The 15598-nt window shown below is 35.8% G+C and overlaps 1 protein-coding gene across 12 annotated transcripts in view; it reads right to left on the minus strand.

Moving 5' to 3' along the window:
- The window catches only part of PCNX1 (pecanex 1), an 87008-nt gene that overhangs the window by 44822 nt on the left and 26588 nt on the right, over nucleotides 1-15598 (minus strand). For 5 of the 12 annotated variants that reach the window (XM_079309815.1, XM_079309814.1, XM_079309809.1 and 2 more), the window contains exons 7-8: nucleotides 10622-10754; nucleotides 5968-6152 (exon numbers count right to left, since the gene is read on the minus strand). The exons of 3 other annotated variants lie outside the window; for them this stretch is intronic. In XM_079309815.1, coding sequence (XP_079165941.1) covers nucleotides 5968-6152; nucleotides 10622-10754 — 318 coding nt within the window. The remainder of the gene's footprint in view (nucleotides 1-5967; nucleotides 6153-10621; nucleotides 10755-15598) is intronic. 4 more of the 12 variants (XM_079309813.1, XM_079309811.1, XM_079309817.1 and 1 more) reach the window with 2 other exon arrangements.

Consider the following 15598-nt stretch of genomic DNA (forward strand, 5'->3'; position numbering starts at 1 on the left):
ATCCCATTGGCAGCAGCTTCTATTCATTAACTTACTACAGAGATCAATTCAGACACCTGAATTTACATCAGTGTCAAAAACAGAAAATGTGATTACACATGAATGTGTTACCAGTGCAGACATTAGCTACATAGTTGTCTTTTGTACCATTTTATGCAATATATATACTGTAACTGCAGTAATGAATTAGGAGTTTGTATTTATAAGATGCCACCATTAATACAACAGATGGACCATGTAAGCCTATTTTTCCCCTTAGAGAATAACCACATGAAAAATTTGCAGTGACCAGCTTCTTCAGTTCTTCCCCACCCACAACAGAAGTATCAATAAAACATTCACTGTCAGCATTTAAGAACATTTAGCTACAACAGAGATAACCCAGGTATCCTGAATAAAACTCTTTTGAGAAGCGCGTGACTATTTGAAAAGAAACACGAAAACTGAAAAAAAAGGGGCCAGAGATGCTTCATAAGTTAACTTAGGAAACTCAAAAAAAGAAATGTGAGGCAGAGATTTATTTTACAAGCTGGAAACAAATGCTTCAGTATAAGAACAAAGGATTGCAAACTAACTTCTTAGATAAACTATTTTGATTTACACACAAAATAGATAATTTTAAAAAGCAGACAGATTATAACTGAAATGATAAATTACCTTACTCAAACATGATTCTCACAGTACCCTCCTCTCAACATTGGCCTGATCAGATAAGCATTGTAATTTTGTCTGAAGGTCAGGTTCAATATACTTCAGCTCTGAATGTAGGGAACCTGATTTTGAAACTGATCTCATATGAAATATCTACCAATTTCTCCATCTCTTCTAGCTTAAAACCCTTCTTAAGTCATGATGTAAAACATGCAATATTCCAAGATCAGCTTATAAAAACAAAAGGGAAAAAAAATTGGAGCATGTGAAGAAAAACTGCGTACACCTCTCAGCTGTATGTCTTGTAGCTTTTCTTTCTGCTGATACAAGATAACAAATAGTCCCTGTAGAAACATCTAACAAGCTCAGAGCTTCCAATCTTTCCCATTCTTTTGAGAACATAACCTGCTTCTAATACCATGGATTTTGAATATTTTTAACACAATATAATCCTGCTCCAGCTTCTCTTCAGAAGAATAATTTGAATCTTAGCAGGTTAAATCCCTTAAACTAGATGCTTAAAACCAGCGAAACAAAGAAAAAATACTGGTATATATATCTTTACAAAGCTTTCTATCCTCAGAGGGAGCACTTCAGGTGAACCAGGCCAATACCACAGCTGTGCTCAGAGCCACCATTGTGACAAGACAGCCCCCTACATAGCTCAGGAGGCACAATCAGCATTCACCAGAGTTCAGTAACACAGCAGCTCTCCCTCCATATTCAATTACATTTGCCACAAGCCTAAGTACAAAGCTCACTTGTCATGGCTTTTTCCTCAATGGATAAGATTTTAATGAAGGGCTTTAGTGGATTATCTTTCAGTTTTTCAATGCAGTGTCTAGTACACAGTTGATACTGGAGTTTGAAATTTAAACTAGTAGATAACATGGGGAATCTTCCTACAACTAATAAAAACCTTTGGTTATCAAGGTTTATTTCTTCAATGCATCAATAAAAACGTTTCAAGAGCAAACATGGAGAGACTGGATAATACAAACACACTTCAGGTTCCAGTTAGGACAAAAAAAGGAAGTTAGGAAGTTTAGGTTAAATTCTTCATGGTTTTGCATTACTGAATGGAGATCCTGGAAATTAATCTTCTAAATTTTTAATTTAATGAAATTCTAGCCACAGAAGTTAGAGAACACTACTTGGATGTATAACTTCCTCTTCTCTTGGGCTGAGAAAACACATCATATATTTATTTCACAAGTTTACTGAACTATTACACTCTCTCACATCTATAGTTCCCTGTCACCCAACTTATCTTTGAATCTATCAAAATTTACTGCATTTAGATTGCTGCTGTAAGTACTGCACTGCTGCAGTGGGATATAACAAACCTGATTAATAGAGGAAGCAAACAGACAGAACACTTAATTCCCACTGTTCATACACAAAGTACAAAATGGACTCAAGATATGGCATGATTGCAATTCACTCACCTATTTATATAGGCTTCCTACTCAAAATTAGTTCACTGGCAAGCAAAGCACAGCTTCTCATAAAACAAGATCTTTTTTTGCCCCTCTATTTTTTTTTTCTTTTGCTATTTTTGATTTTGTTTAGTTTTGCTGCTGTTGTTCTGTTGGGGTTTTTTGGCTGGTTGGTTTAAATAAAAACATTTTTCAGAAAAGCCTCAACTCATCTTGGTATAAAACTTGACAGGACTGTTCACTGCTGCTGGTGACACAAACTCCCAAGTGTGACTGGAGACAATATGTCTGAGCTCCAAAATCCTTAATAGTTTTAAAACCCTGTAAGATAGAAACAGCTTCCTCACAGTACACGAATTCTAACAAAGTATTTCAATACTCAAGGGTCAGTACATATGGATATACCTAGCATTCTCATTTACTCTAGTGACTCACTCCCATTCCTGTCTCCCACAGCACTCTCCATGGGATACTTGGAACAGCATCACATTGAATAAGTTTAAGAATGTATTTTCTCTCTAAAGCCTGTAGTTTTACCAAGTTGTGAACAAATGGGAAACTCCAAAGATTATGTTGCAAATCAAGAAATATGATAAATGGCATGTTTGCCCACTCAACATAAATGTCTGTAACTTCACTGCACGCAGACACAAAAAAAACCCAAGGATATCTGTAAATTCTTAGCAAATTAATGTCAGCCAAAAATATTCTATTTGGACCAGGTTACAAAAACAAACCAAGACACTGGGATACTCAAGCACACAAATCCAAAATACATCTTCATTCTCACATGAGAGGAGAAGACAAATGCATGTTCTTCAAAGCCAGTTTCCTTGTGCCAAAAGACCAAAATATCTCATCACCATACCCAGAGACAGCCATGTAACAGTTCACACTGTACAAACTCATATTCCCACAGTTAAGGGCATCAACAGGCAACAGCAACAAACTGATGAGCTTACACAGTCAAAACCCAGAACACTTAAGTGGCTCAGGATCTAACTAAAATGGTGCTCTGGTGCGTTCCTCAGCTAAGTTATCTTCAGTTTGCTTCCTAGTTTTACATCTAATAAATATCACTTTTTTTTCAAACCTCTCAGGCTAGTTCACATTCAAAGGCTTACTGACATGTTGAAATTACATCATCATTAGATCAAGATATATTTGTCTACTGCTCCAGTCAGTAATTTTAAAATCCTAGTTAGCAAAACCAAAGTAATCAGAATTTGACAACCTGGTAGACTGCTAGGAGCTCCATTTCCAAGGGTCAATATTTTACTGTTAGCTATGGTATAAAGATGCATATGTTTTCAGTTAGAACACTTTGAAGTGATTCATTTTTTGCTCTTATATGAAGTTTGTCAAAAACGCAACATCCTATTATACCAAATTTCAGACTACAACACAGGTATTTTCTATAGGAATAATGGAAAGTGAATCATTATTTTCTACATGGACCTTTAAACATGCTCACACATCCATCCCAAATAAATTGCAACTATTTAATTATCAAAACATACTGAGTAACTGTTTCTAAATTGGCTTCAGTAAAGTAAGTAACCAGTGTATCCATTTATCTTTCCATAAAAGCTTCGATATTCAAAACCATTCAACTGCCTTCATAAATTAAAATACTTAAATATGAAAGATTGCTTGTTATATAAACTAGAATTTTTATTCTGATGCTGATCAAGGGGGGAAAAAAAAACCAAAAAAACAACTTTCTCGCAACCCAAAACACAGACAATCTAAAGTAACAGGGTCATTTTTCACTTAAGATATCTTGGGATAACATAGCAAAAACAGCAGTCTTAGGCTCAATGGAAAAAGAAGAATGGTGTTACTTCAACCCTGACTGAGGATTTAAAAAAAAAAAAAAACAAAAAAAAACCTCCAAAGAAACTAACCATGTACCATTTATAAGGAAAGATATTTTCTTGGCCTGATAAAGGAATCGCACACATGAAAGCTTGTACCATTTTGCCAACTATTTTACTCCTAACAAAAGATAGGACTTGTTACACAAAACCTGCTAAACAAACTGGAAAATCTTATTTTTCTAAAATAACACAAGAAAATCCCACCTATAATAGCTGTTTTTTCTCAAAGGATTTTAAACTAGGTGATCGGAGTCTCAAAACAGGAAACAAATCCCTACTATACATCATATTCCTATCTAGCAGATCCTGGAAGTTTTGTGCCTCCCAAAGACAACGTGATGTTCCATATAATTGTAAGCACAGTATGGGTAAAGTCTCAGAAGAATTGAATCACATGAATTTCTGAAGACTCCAATGCAGAAAAAATACAATGAATATGCCTTTTTAGAGAGCCTGAATGACATGTTGAATTTTATATATGAACTATTTGGATTTCTGCGAGAGCAAATATAAGCTCTTAAAAAACATAGACCTAGGTTGCATATGAAATGAAAAATTCTACAGATGTCAACTGCATTATTTTGGGCAAGATGAATCAAATCCTTCAAATAAATAATGACAGCCTCAAGAAAATAGCTCAACATGAACCTTGGACAGATGTAACCAGTATAACAACTTCAGAGTTACTTTTTTTTTATTTTTTTAAGAAATCAGAGTCCAAATTAAATAAAGAAAATGGGTTTTGTGTGACAAGCTTTCACAGTCAAGAGACACATACAAGCACTGAGACTGAAACAGTAACACTTCTATCTAAAAACAGTAAAGCAGAATCTACAGCAAAAATTATTGGATAACTAGATTATGTGTATTATTACATCTGCAGTTAAGTATTATAAAACATCTCAGAGTAGGTCAAGGCGGTTTTCAGTTTTGCTTATATTCCATTTTTCCTTACACTGCAGCTAGATTATGCAGAAGAATGAAGACTAAGTCAAACTCATATTTAAAGGGTTACCACAGACCAGCAACTAACGGAGTCTTCCCCTCTAGTGAGGTAAGATGACAACTCACTTATCCTTTAGTATGGATTACAGAAAAGTCTGAAACAAATATTTTGTCAGTGTTCTGATCAAACCTGTATTTTTAGGTTATTACAGCTGACAGCTGCTCAAAATTCCATCACTAATAATTGCCAGTGCTCAAGATGCCCATTTTAATAATCCAAGGCAGAATTACATATTAATGATCAAGTCATAAGTAATTCAGGCCATGTATAGATAGCTGCAAAGATCCTTGCCAGGAATTTTCCCAAACCTGCCCCTGTACTATGCAGCAGATCAGTCATTTATTAAGACCATATTAACTTCTTCCTGGCAATTTTATTAGCTGCACTGAAGTTAATCAAGAAGTTAATAACCAAGAATACCACATAAAATGCACCATGAAGAACTAAGAGGGCAGTATAAAGCTCTGTAAAATGGTATTTGATATATGAAAGAATCCAGATTCATTTCCAGTATCAAGCTCCTAAATTCAGGTGTGCATTAAAAGCAAAGCATTAATTTCCTTATTTCTTTTTTGAAGATCAGCTAAACAACTCATCTAAAAAGGATAAGAACAAGAATTCCCAGGAACCATAACAAGTTGGTCTTTTCAGGAACCAGAAGATCCCCAAAGTCTCCATCTCTGCTCAACTGCCTGCAGGCCACAGGAAAGATTTTTTTTACTTGTGTTACATTGCTCAAATCAAGAAAGCTCTCACACCACCATTACTTGCATCTATGCCTCCTTATTTCCCATCATGCATCTATTCGATAAAGTGCCTGGAAAAGTGATTGACAAAGGTAATGAACTGATGAGCAATATGGCCTTCCTAGAAACACACCTACAAGATTCAGGAACAAAGCTCAGGTTAGCTGTTTTTTCACTGCATTATTACCAATAAATCTGCCGTATTAAAACTTCCATGTCACCAAGGTTACATAAGGCCTGCATACCAAGTTCATCGTGCAAACTGCTACCGCCTACAGCAGATGCAGTGGCATGTGATGCTTCTAAGTGGACACTCCCATTTCTCACCAGCAAGGAGGCGCTAGCGCCGGGCACAGCTGCCTGGGAAGGGGGGCGGGACTGCACTCTGACCTGGGAGGAGCACTGCTGGCCTTGCTGACCATCTTGAAGGCTACGAGAAAACACGCATTGGGGACACATTACCAGGAAGAAGTGAAAAAGAGCCAGAAGTGAAGCAAAACAAGATTTTTCAGTTTAAAAGAGAAAAACCTGTTTTTAAAAAATGAGTATAAGAGCATTAAGCAGCCAACAGGGTTAAAGTAACTCCTAAGCTCTGTGTAGTAGAGTATTTAGGCCCTAGTTACATCAGTAACCTACAGATACTGTTCCCATCAACTTCTTAGAAGTAGTATTGCTTTCTAAGATCTGCCCAGGTCACCCAACAAGTATATTCTTCAGTCTTAACTTGTGGTTGCAAAAGCAAATTACTTCCAGTTAGTTTAACTACAGACTAACCTGAGGTATTAACTAGGTTTACTATTGACTATTCCAATCTTCTCACAATAGTTGGGGTCCTACTTACTTATTCAAGTATGAGCTGATCAGCTGTTTAGGGCTTTTTTATTAGTCACAGAGACATCACCATTCTTATCATTAATCTGCACTAACTAGAAAATTACTTTGAACTTTGTTAATAGACATACGATATCACAGACCTTGTAGATAACTGAAGTTATATGTCTGGATTCAGAAGTATTTTAAACATAATAAGACTCTTCATAGAAAATTAGTAATTGGCAAAAGTTGAGTCTCAAGTTATTCTGAAGTTACAGCAAAAGCTTTACTACTCGCCAAAATTCAAGTTTTAAAAGTCAACCTGGCTTTCAGAGACATTTGTAACCATGAGCAGACAATGTCTGAAAATGTTAATTCTCCTCTTCACAGACTTCCATTGCAAAATTACTTTATAGAACTGTTTACAAAGAGTTTTTTTTTAACAGCTTGTTTAACATTAGGTATGACAAAGTGTTTGAGTACATGATGTTTACAACTGATATCATACCATCTTGGCAAGAGCAGTGGTTTTATAATCCTTCATTTTGTGGATTTAAACAAGTCACATTTTACTGTCATTAGCTGAGGCATTATCTTAGATAAAATATTTTGTATTTTAAAGACTGGAAAACAGCTTAAACACTCTTCTGAATAACAGTATGTATCACCTATTACTTTAAACACTTCACTGTTTATAACATGATGCTAGAGTTGGCAAATGAGGCAACTAAAAAAAACAAGATCTTACTAAGAGTTGAAGGGTTATATGTGATGTACTTGCTTTTAACAGTATTTTCTACATCATCTACTTTCCAGTTCTTTTTTTAGAGCATCACTGGAAAACAAAATATGGATATAAGAACAGGTATTAAGAAAAGCTCATGCAAAATAATGCATACATGCACACGGCTCTGGAAGAAAATAACTGCAACTCGTTATTTCCTGTGTTCCAACATTTTAATCTGAAACTTATAAATTCAGTGTTTTGCTGCAGTACACAAGGCTTTCTGTGAGTATGCAGCAACCCTGGGGAAGCCCTAGGGAAGTTCACAGATGTGCCAACCTTCACTGCCTTCCTTAAGCAACTCCAAACCAAGGCTAAACAACACTTCTTTCCCATAAATAGCAGATACATCTCAAGAGATATATACACAGCTGTCCTTTGAATAGTTATCCACAATTTAAAAATCCCATCAAAATATCAATGTTAACCAATTGCACAGATATGCAAAAAAACATGTTTAATCTCTGCCTGATTATTATACGAATAAACTTCTGCTTCATACAGTCACTTACACACATGCATACACCATTGACTACATGGGATGCCAATGAACACTTATTTTTGAAGTGCCCAAAACATTATTGACATCTAGACAGGACAAAAGCAAGGGTGGATGGTGTTTTACAGTGCATTTTGAGTTTTGGGGTTTTTTAGGTTACCAGGCAAAATAATCTTGTGTCTAATTTAGTGTCAAACCAGCAGAATTTACTAGACCAGGTTTGACTTGTCTACCACTGCCATATGTGTAAATACAGATATACAATGCCATTGTCTCTTTTACTAAATACTTCAGAGAGCAAGTGAAAAGTAATTGCAATCATGGATAGGAAATTACAAAAAGAAATCACTTTTAATTCAACAGGTCCTAGGGAACATTCCCCCAACATCCAATTTTATGACAGAGTTAGAAGATTAGAGATTAAAGTATGGCTGGCAAGAATAAGAAACACAAAACATCAGGGCAACTGAAGATTAGTAAATCTAATACTCCTAGAAGTTTAATATCTGAAGACATGGATTAGCAATATCAGAAACTAGATGGGGACAGCTCACCAACTGCATACAGGAGTGATGTCAGTACAGTTGCAGTGATGCTTTGAAAACCTGTTAGTAGTAACTGGCTAAAAATCTCCCTGTATTTCTTCACCTTTGCTCCTTAGGCATGATTTCTATTAAATTTTTCTTAAGGGTTTCCTTCTTCCAGTAACACAAAATTTACACTAAAATTAAGCTAAGGAAAGGAGTTTTTTTAGACTGTTCCCCTAGAAATTAGGACACTAATAACACCTTTTTTTCAGATACATTCTACAGTTGATAGCTCAAATTGAATTTGTGTCAAACAAATATGAAAGCACTTCGGTGTTTGGTTGGACTAAGGCAATTTACTGCAAGGGACAGTCATTTAGCATCACAAAAAGTACTTTGAGTAAATTAACCTGCCCAAGCATTCAATTCTGAATATGTTCATATTATAAAATATTTTTGATAATTTATATGTCATTATGTTAGACAAAGTAGAGTGAGTGGTTTTGAGAGGTTTTTTTTAAAATTTAGAATAGAACAAATTTAGATAAAGATGTTTAGAGGCAATACAAGGCTAAAATATTTAATCTGCTTCTTTTTACCCTTGAACTTCTTGTCTGATTAAAGAGTTACTCCCACTCCATAAAGTGAAATTCATGACTCACAAAGTTACTTCATAGTCTCTCACTGAAGTCAAGCTTAAGCCATGGGAATCTTAATGATTGCACCAGCATGTGGAAATGAGGCAGCTGTCAACCACAGTTTAAAACAGAGTCCTTTATTTTCCTTACTTTATATCTACAAGAAAGAAAACACTGTTTTCTAACTAATACACAGTTAAGGCACTTTCTTTAGCCTGCACAGCCTCTTATGCTGCAATACACAAAGCTGCACTACCCTCCTTTATAAAAAAAAATTGGAAAACAAAAGCTCAGAGGCACACGAAGGCAATTAGATAAAGCAAAAGTGATGTGAAAGAATAGAAAATTTCATCATCCTTCACTATCACCAGCTTAAACACCCTACATTCAGCAAGACCAAAATCTCCACAAAGGAAAAACTGAAATTTAATGATTACTACTTCATACTGCACTGGCCACTAAAAACACACCTAACTTGTTTCAGTCCTTGACATGACAGAAGTCAATCCTTCATCTAGTATATTTCTATGTACCATTCTTGCGCTCCCCCTGCCTGAGGAAAATTTGCAAACCTAGTCCTCAAATATTTTAGTGGTGTGAAAAAGATGGCACAATTCCTGTGCCATCCTCTATTGTAAGGTATTTTCTTTTTATTTGTTCAGTTTCTACAGCTCTTCCTAGTTCAAAAAACTACATAAATATTCACAAAACACAGAAAGACTTGAGCATACAAAGGAAGACCACTAAGAATATATAACAAATGTAATTACTCCTACATATTTTATCGTGCAACTGAAGGAAAAATCACTCCAGTACTTATAGGGGACTGTTCCTTCTTGTAGGGGACTTCTCCTCACCAGATTTTCCAATACCATAAGCAACCAAGAAACTGAAAGACTAAAACATAAGTTTAAAAACTTATGGTGAGTGCTGTTTCTACTGTTCAGGCTGACTGATCAAACAGAGTTGCTGTATGTAAAAATCACTAGGCTCAGGATTGTAAACAAAGGGGCCAGTAAAGGCTGAGGGACTTCTGAGACACGTGTACACACTACATTTTAAACATTGCCAAGACATGTAAAGTGCCACACAATTGGATTTAACACTAACCAATACTGGGCGTTCTATTAATTATTTCTCTTTTGCTATAAAAAGCTGCAAGATCTTCATAAAGGTTTACCTGTATTTTAGATTTGAAATCTCTGTATGTATTTAGCCTTTTATAATGTTCTGTCATTTTGCTTTATCTCTCACAATCTGCATATGTGGAAAGTGATCACAATACTAGTCCCTAATGCTTACATTCTTCGAGAAAAGAAAACCAAAATGGGGAGTGCTGATATTATTTCCATAATTTTTTTATAAAAACCACTGAGGCTAAGTTTGTTAGCATTAGTTAATTTTTATATCGATCTGAAAACAGCTATAACGTGTTAGAGACTGACTATCCTGACCATTTTTTAAATAGTGCCACATATACATGCACAATTCAACAAGCCCACAGTGACATGCAGTGACAGCTCAAGGAGGTTATGGTGGGGAAGGAAGTAAAAAGTGCTTTTCTGGCAACACTGGTGGGTGTGGGGAAGTGGTCTGCTGCATGCATGCTAAATATGGTGGAACATTTAGATACCCTACCTGAGGGGTGATCCGATGAGCAATGTAGGAGGGGTAGGGTTACTCCCTGCATTGTGCCGGCGTCGTACTGCCTGACGCCTAAATGTGCTGCGTTCACGGCGGAATGTGACAGTCTCCTCGCTGGCTTGTGCTGCTGCATCAAGACAGACTTCAGGTCAAATAAGAACCCATCCTAGTTACGTACACAGTAACTTAGACTCCTTTCTTCCCTCTGACCCTCCCCAAGTTAATGAACTTGACTCGCAACAACAAAAGTAGCTTATGCCCTAACTGTTCAAAAAGCTGCCTCAAAACAGGATCACAACACAGTTATTAGCAAAAATCTGGGTGGTTGGGAAAATGCTCTTGAATATACATCTTACTTTTTTTTTACCCCCAGATCCAAACAGCCAGCTTGCAAAACAAGTCGGACATTCCAAATCTCTTCTGTTTACACATGGCAGGAAAAGACACCTGATCTCATCCTTTATCTCATTGAACAAATAATTAAGAAGCCTGAAGGACAACCTAGCAAAGTTGTCTACCACCTCTCACCATAATCTTCCCAATTTTATAACTTCTGCCAAATAATTAGGGCTGAAGTTAACCTCAGGACAAATCAAGAGTAGCTTATTTTTTTTCTCTAATAAGCATTAAGGGATGCATGTTGCTCCTTCTAGACTAGTTACAACATAATTTACAAAGACAGTAGGTTGAGAATAAGTGAGAGAATAGCTTCTTTTTAAGGACTGTTGGTTTTGTTATTTCAACTTCCCAAACAAAAGGTTTGGTTCAAATTTACAAAGCAACATCTTAAAAAACAGTTTTTATGTACCCTAGGGATTAAAATATTTATCCACACATTATCCCCCAAAATCCACCTGTGCTCCTTAAACTCTACAATCTGAATAGTTTCAGGTTTGGATTGCTTCATGGTGTGTCTACAATCTAAGTCTTCCTCCTGAGCCAAGGAAGCTCCCAGCCAATTGGAATGCAGAGCACTAAAGAGCTCAAATGGGCCACAGAGAAAAATAGGGTTTGGCAGGCAAGAGAAGGAGGAAAAAAAATAACAAAGTCAGTGCAAGAGGAGAATCACAAATCTTGACAAGGAAGTCATAACTTGAGGGCCAAGAAGCCTGTTACTAGAGTGAGAAAACCAAGAATTGTGTCAAACAAAAAACAAACACCCCCTCTATTCCCTCCACCAAAACAAAAAACCCACAGAGAGCAATGGCAGGAACACTACAGGCAGAGCAGCCCATATGCTCTTCAGCACACTTCAGGTTACAACACTGCTGTCATTAAGCTTTCAACACTTACCAGCAGAGATTCTAATGCTGGTCTACAGGGAACAGCAACCTATAGCAACCTACTACTGTTGGTACTACTGCCATAACTCAAGCAATAAAGGCTGAAACAAGAGTTGAACTGAGAGTTAAAACCTTAAAGAGTTTAACCCATGAACCACAGGTTACCAAATGAATTCTCTACCTGAAGCTTTGATTTAGACCTTGCTTTAAAATGAAAGAAGCTACATAAAAAGATTAACACCAACATTCAAGCTACAAGCATTTCATTACCAAAACTACAGAAGATGAGGGTAACCCTAACTCGGTCCTTCCCTGTACTTGCAGGAAAACCAGGGATTTGCTCATTCCATCCTCATTCCTACACAAGTGTTTTGACAGTTTTAAGCATCAATAGATTATACGACATTTTCAGGGTGTTTCAGCAAGAATTCAGTAAGTTTCTCCTATGGTTTAATATACAGCTTTATTTTAATACACTGCCTAATTTCTTTAAGTATGAGAGCTGCAAAGAAATGCTTGAAGTACAAAGCAAATGAACCACACTAAACGAGACAGACTGAATCCTGAAACATGAGGTCAAAATGACCCAATGATTTTGGACAACAACTCCCAAATCCCCCCTTTTTTTAGGATACATACAGCAAATAAAAATTCACATTTACAACACAACTTCCACTGAGTTCAAATGCAAAAGCAAATCTGGTAATCAGACCATAGTTAAGTACCACAAAATAAGGAACAGTGACTAGTCTTAACTGAAATGTAAATATCTGAATTTCCATTAAGATGGTAAACATCAGCATTGCATCTTAATTACCACTTATAACTACTTAGCAAAAACAGCATTCAAGTGCCATTCTTTAAGGTAGCATACTTAACACTGATACTGTTTTTCTTTATCATGCATCATCTTCTGCAATAACAGAAACAGAGACTATTAAAACACATAGGTCCTCCCTATATAGCACAAATTTATCACTGAAGCAAGTCTCAAGAACTAACAGAGGCAGTGTCCTGTGAGGAAACTAGATATACAAACATGCTTGAAGACAAGAAAAAAAGAAAATTAAAAAACCTAGTATGCACTTGGGGATTAAATTCAAAGCTGTACAGGCAAACAGCTTTGACATTTTCTAGCCTTTTATAATTTCATTTTAATTTTTAGAAGTCAAAGTGGATTTAGGTGTAGCTTTCTACCTGTTTTACCACGAGATTCTTGATTTATCATCTTGAAACTTTTGTTCAGTGCACATCTTTTATAGATATTCTTCTTGAATGCAGATGGTGACATTCCAGGTCACTACACAAGTCTACCAAGTTCTTTTCAAAAGACTGCAGGGCTTTTCAGACCAACAAGCTCCAAATCTGCTAACATTACACAATATTTCAAGAAGCTACATGAAGAAAACAGAACTAAAGAAGTTAAAAAAAAAAGCTAGCTGAGCAGAGAGGATTAGCATAAAGTGTGGAAAGCCAAACTGAGCAAAGTTTGCTCTTGTTTGTAAAGGAAAACCAGAGGGGTTGTGGTTTTGTTTTGTTTATTGTATTTGCCCATTGGTTTGTTCACTCCTGGGGAGGACTTTACGGTGAGCTTTTGGTTTTAGTATCATCTCAGAGAAGACATACAATTTAAAATATACACATATCAGTATGGAAAGCTCTTTATATTAATTTGTGTTTCTACTTGCCTTTAATGAGAAGGAGCAGTGCAACTGTTTGTGAATTCACCAGTAGGAAATAAGACAAAGTTCCTAACTTACCTTCTACCATGATCTGAGAGCAGTTTTATCATGTCTCAATTAAATAAGCTTTCTTTAATATTTATGATGTCACATACACTTCTCCAATACTGCTACTTACAACAACTTATCCTAGTCTCCAGAAATATAAGATCCAACATCTACAGTCACATACAAAATCCAGATGTGACAGGAAGAGATAACCTAAATAATACTTCTAAAGTTCCTGCTTACTTCAGCTTAATCAGTAGAGGAAGACAACCTTTTCAGCCTACAGAATGTTTGTTAAAAGGTGCTCTGTGTTTTTTTATTCTACACTTCTATGCTGGATCACTACATTTCATATCAAGAAATTCAAGCATTTCCTCTGAATGCTGTCATATGAATCTGAATCCCCAGCATTATTGATTCTCAAGAAGACAAAAACCATGTTTGAAGTTCAAGGTACACAAATTACAAACACAAACCTGTATCTTAGAGATCAATAAAATAAGAAGTGGAAATCTAGTGACTACCTTGAAGCAAACTTAACCCCTCACACACCTATTCCCAAACATAATACAAGTATTTTCAGAGAAGAGAAAATGATACTTATATCTGTTAATGAATGCATTTGCATGCACAGTCACATTAAAATTAACTTGTTTAACATTTCTGATTGGAAAAGACCCAAATTAGCAGTTACACACTTAAAACACCTTGAGGTTATCATTTTGTCATCAGGCACTTTTTATGATACTTTACATTGAACCTTTTTAGGCTCACCTCTGTAGTTTTACTAAGTTTTAAACAGAACTGAAGACTCACAGTTTTACACTATAACTATACAACTGTTGTATAAGACACCTAGCTTTAAGAAACAAAGTACAAATAGTTTCCTTTGAACAGGAACATTTATATAAAAACAAACCAAAACATTTGTAACATCTCCCTGCACCTATTTAACACTGCTTTTAACCAAAACTTAGAAGATTAAGAATGACATAAAGAAGCAGAACTGCCAAAATTTTATTGCATCAGTAAGAGCATTTCATTTTGCTACAAACATGCTAAACCCAGTGCCTTACACAAATTCTAAAACACAGAAAAATTCTTCATAAGAAGATTCCTGAAAAGATGTGGTACAATACTAAAGTGAAGTATCCATGTGGAAAACCATAAAGTTCTTAGGATAAAAACTGCAATCATTTACCTTGAAAGCAAGCAAGAAAATAAACCTACCATAGCAGAAAGTCTCCCTCAATCTTCTAAGGAAAAAAGTAAAAAAAAAAAAAAAAAAAAAACCACAGCCAAAAAACCCCAAGACCCCTCCCCCATCACTCAAAGTCTAGATGGTTTTGAATATTAGTCAAGTTAAGCATGGTTAAAGGTATGCATGGAACCTGAGCGTGCTTGGACATGCCATTTCTCACCCTATCAAATGGGAAATTGATCTGTTTTCAATCACTAATTACTAAGCCTACACGTTCTCAGCAAGAGCTGGATGAATGGTTTATGGTTGATGCACTCACATAAAAAATGAAATTGGCAAATGCAAATAAGAAATGGAATTCTTCAAAGACAGAATGTACTTTGCCCAACCAAACAGCTGAAATGTTGTTCTTCTGTACTGAGCATCAACGTATCATTTGTGTTTGAAACCTGAGAGGTGTACTTGACATGCATCTATGGGTTAGCACTACTATTCTCTTTATGGCTGAGGCATTTATAGCTTATTTTCACATGCTCTAACACTATAATAAAAACCATACTTGAAAGATACCCAAGCAGAAAGAAGCAGTCTGTTCAGTCCATATCTTCAGTATGCAGTTGTTAATCACCATATCATTATGCATCTTAATAAAACCTACAGTTGCAGGGATCATTTATACTTCTCCGGTAAAAAAAAAAAAAAAAAAAAAAAATCAAAATATTGGCTCAGAGTATTATAACTTACTGTGAATATTTAA

Source organism: Erithacus rubecula (genome assembly GCF_903797595.1).
Source record: "Erithacus rubecula genome assembly, chromosome: 6".
In the NCBI taxonomy this organism is placed as follows: Eukaryota; Metazoa; Chordata; class Aves; order Passeriformes; family Muscicapidae; genus Erithacus; species Erithacus rubecula.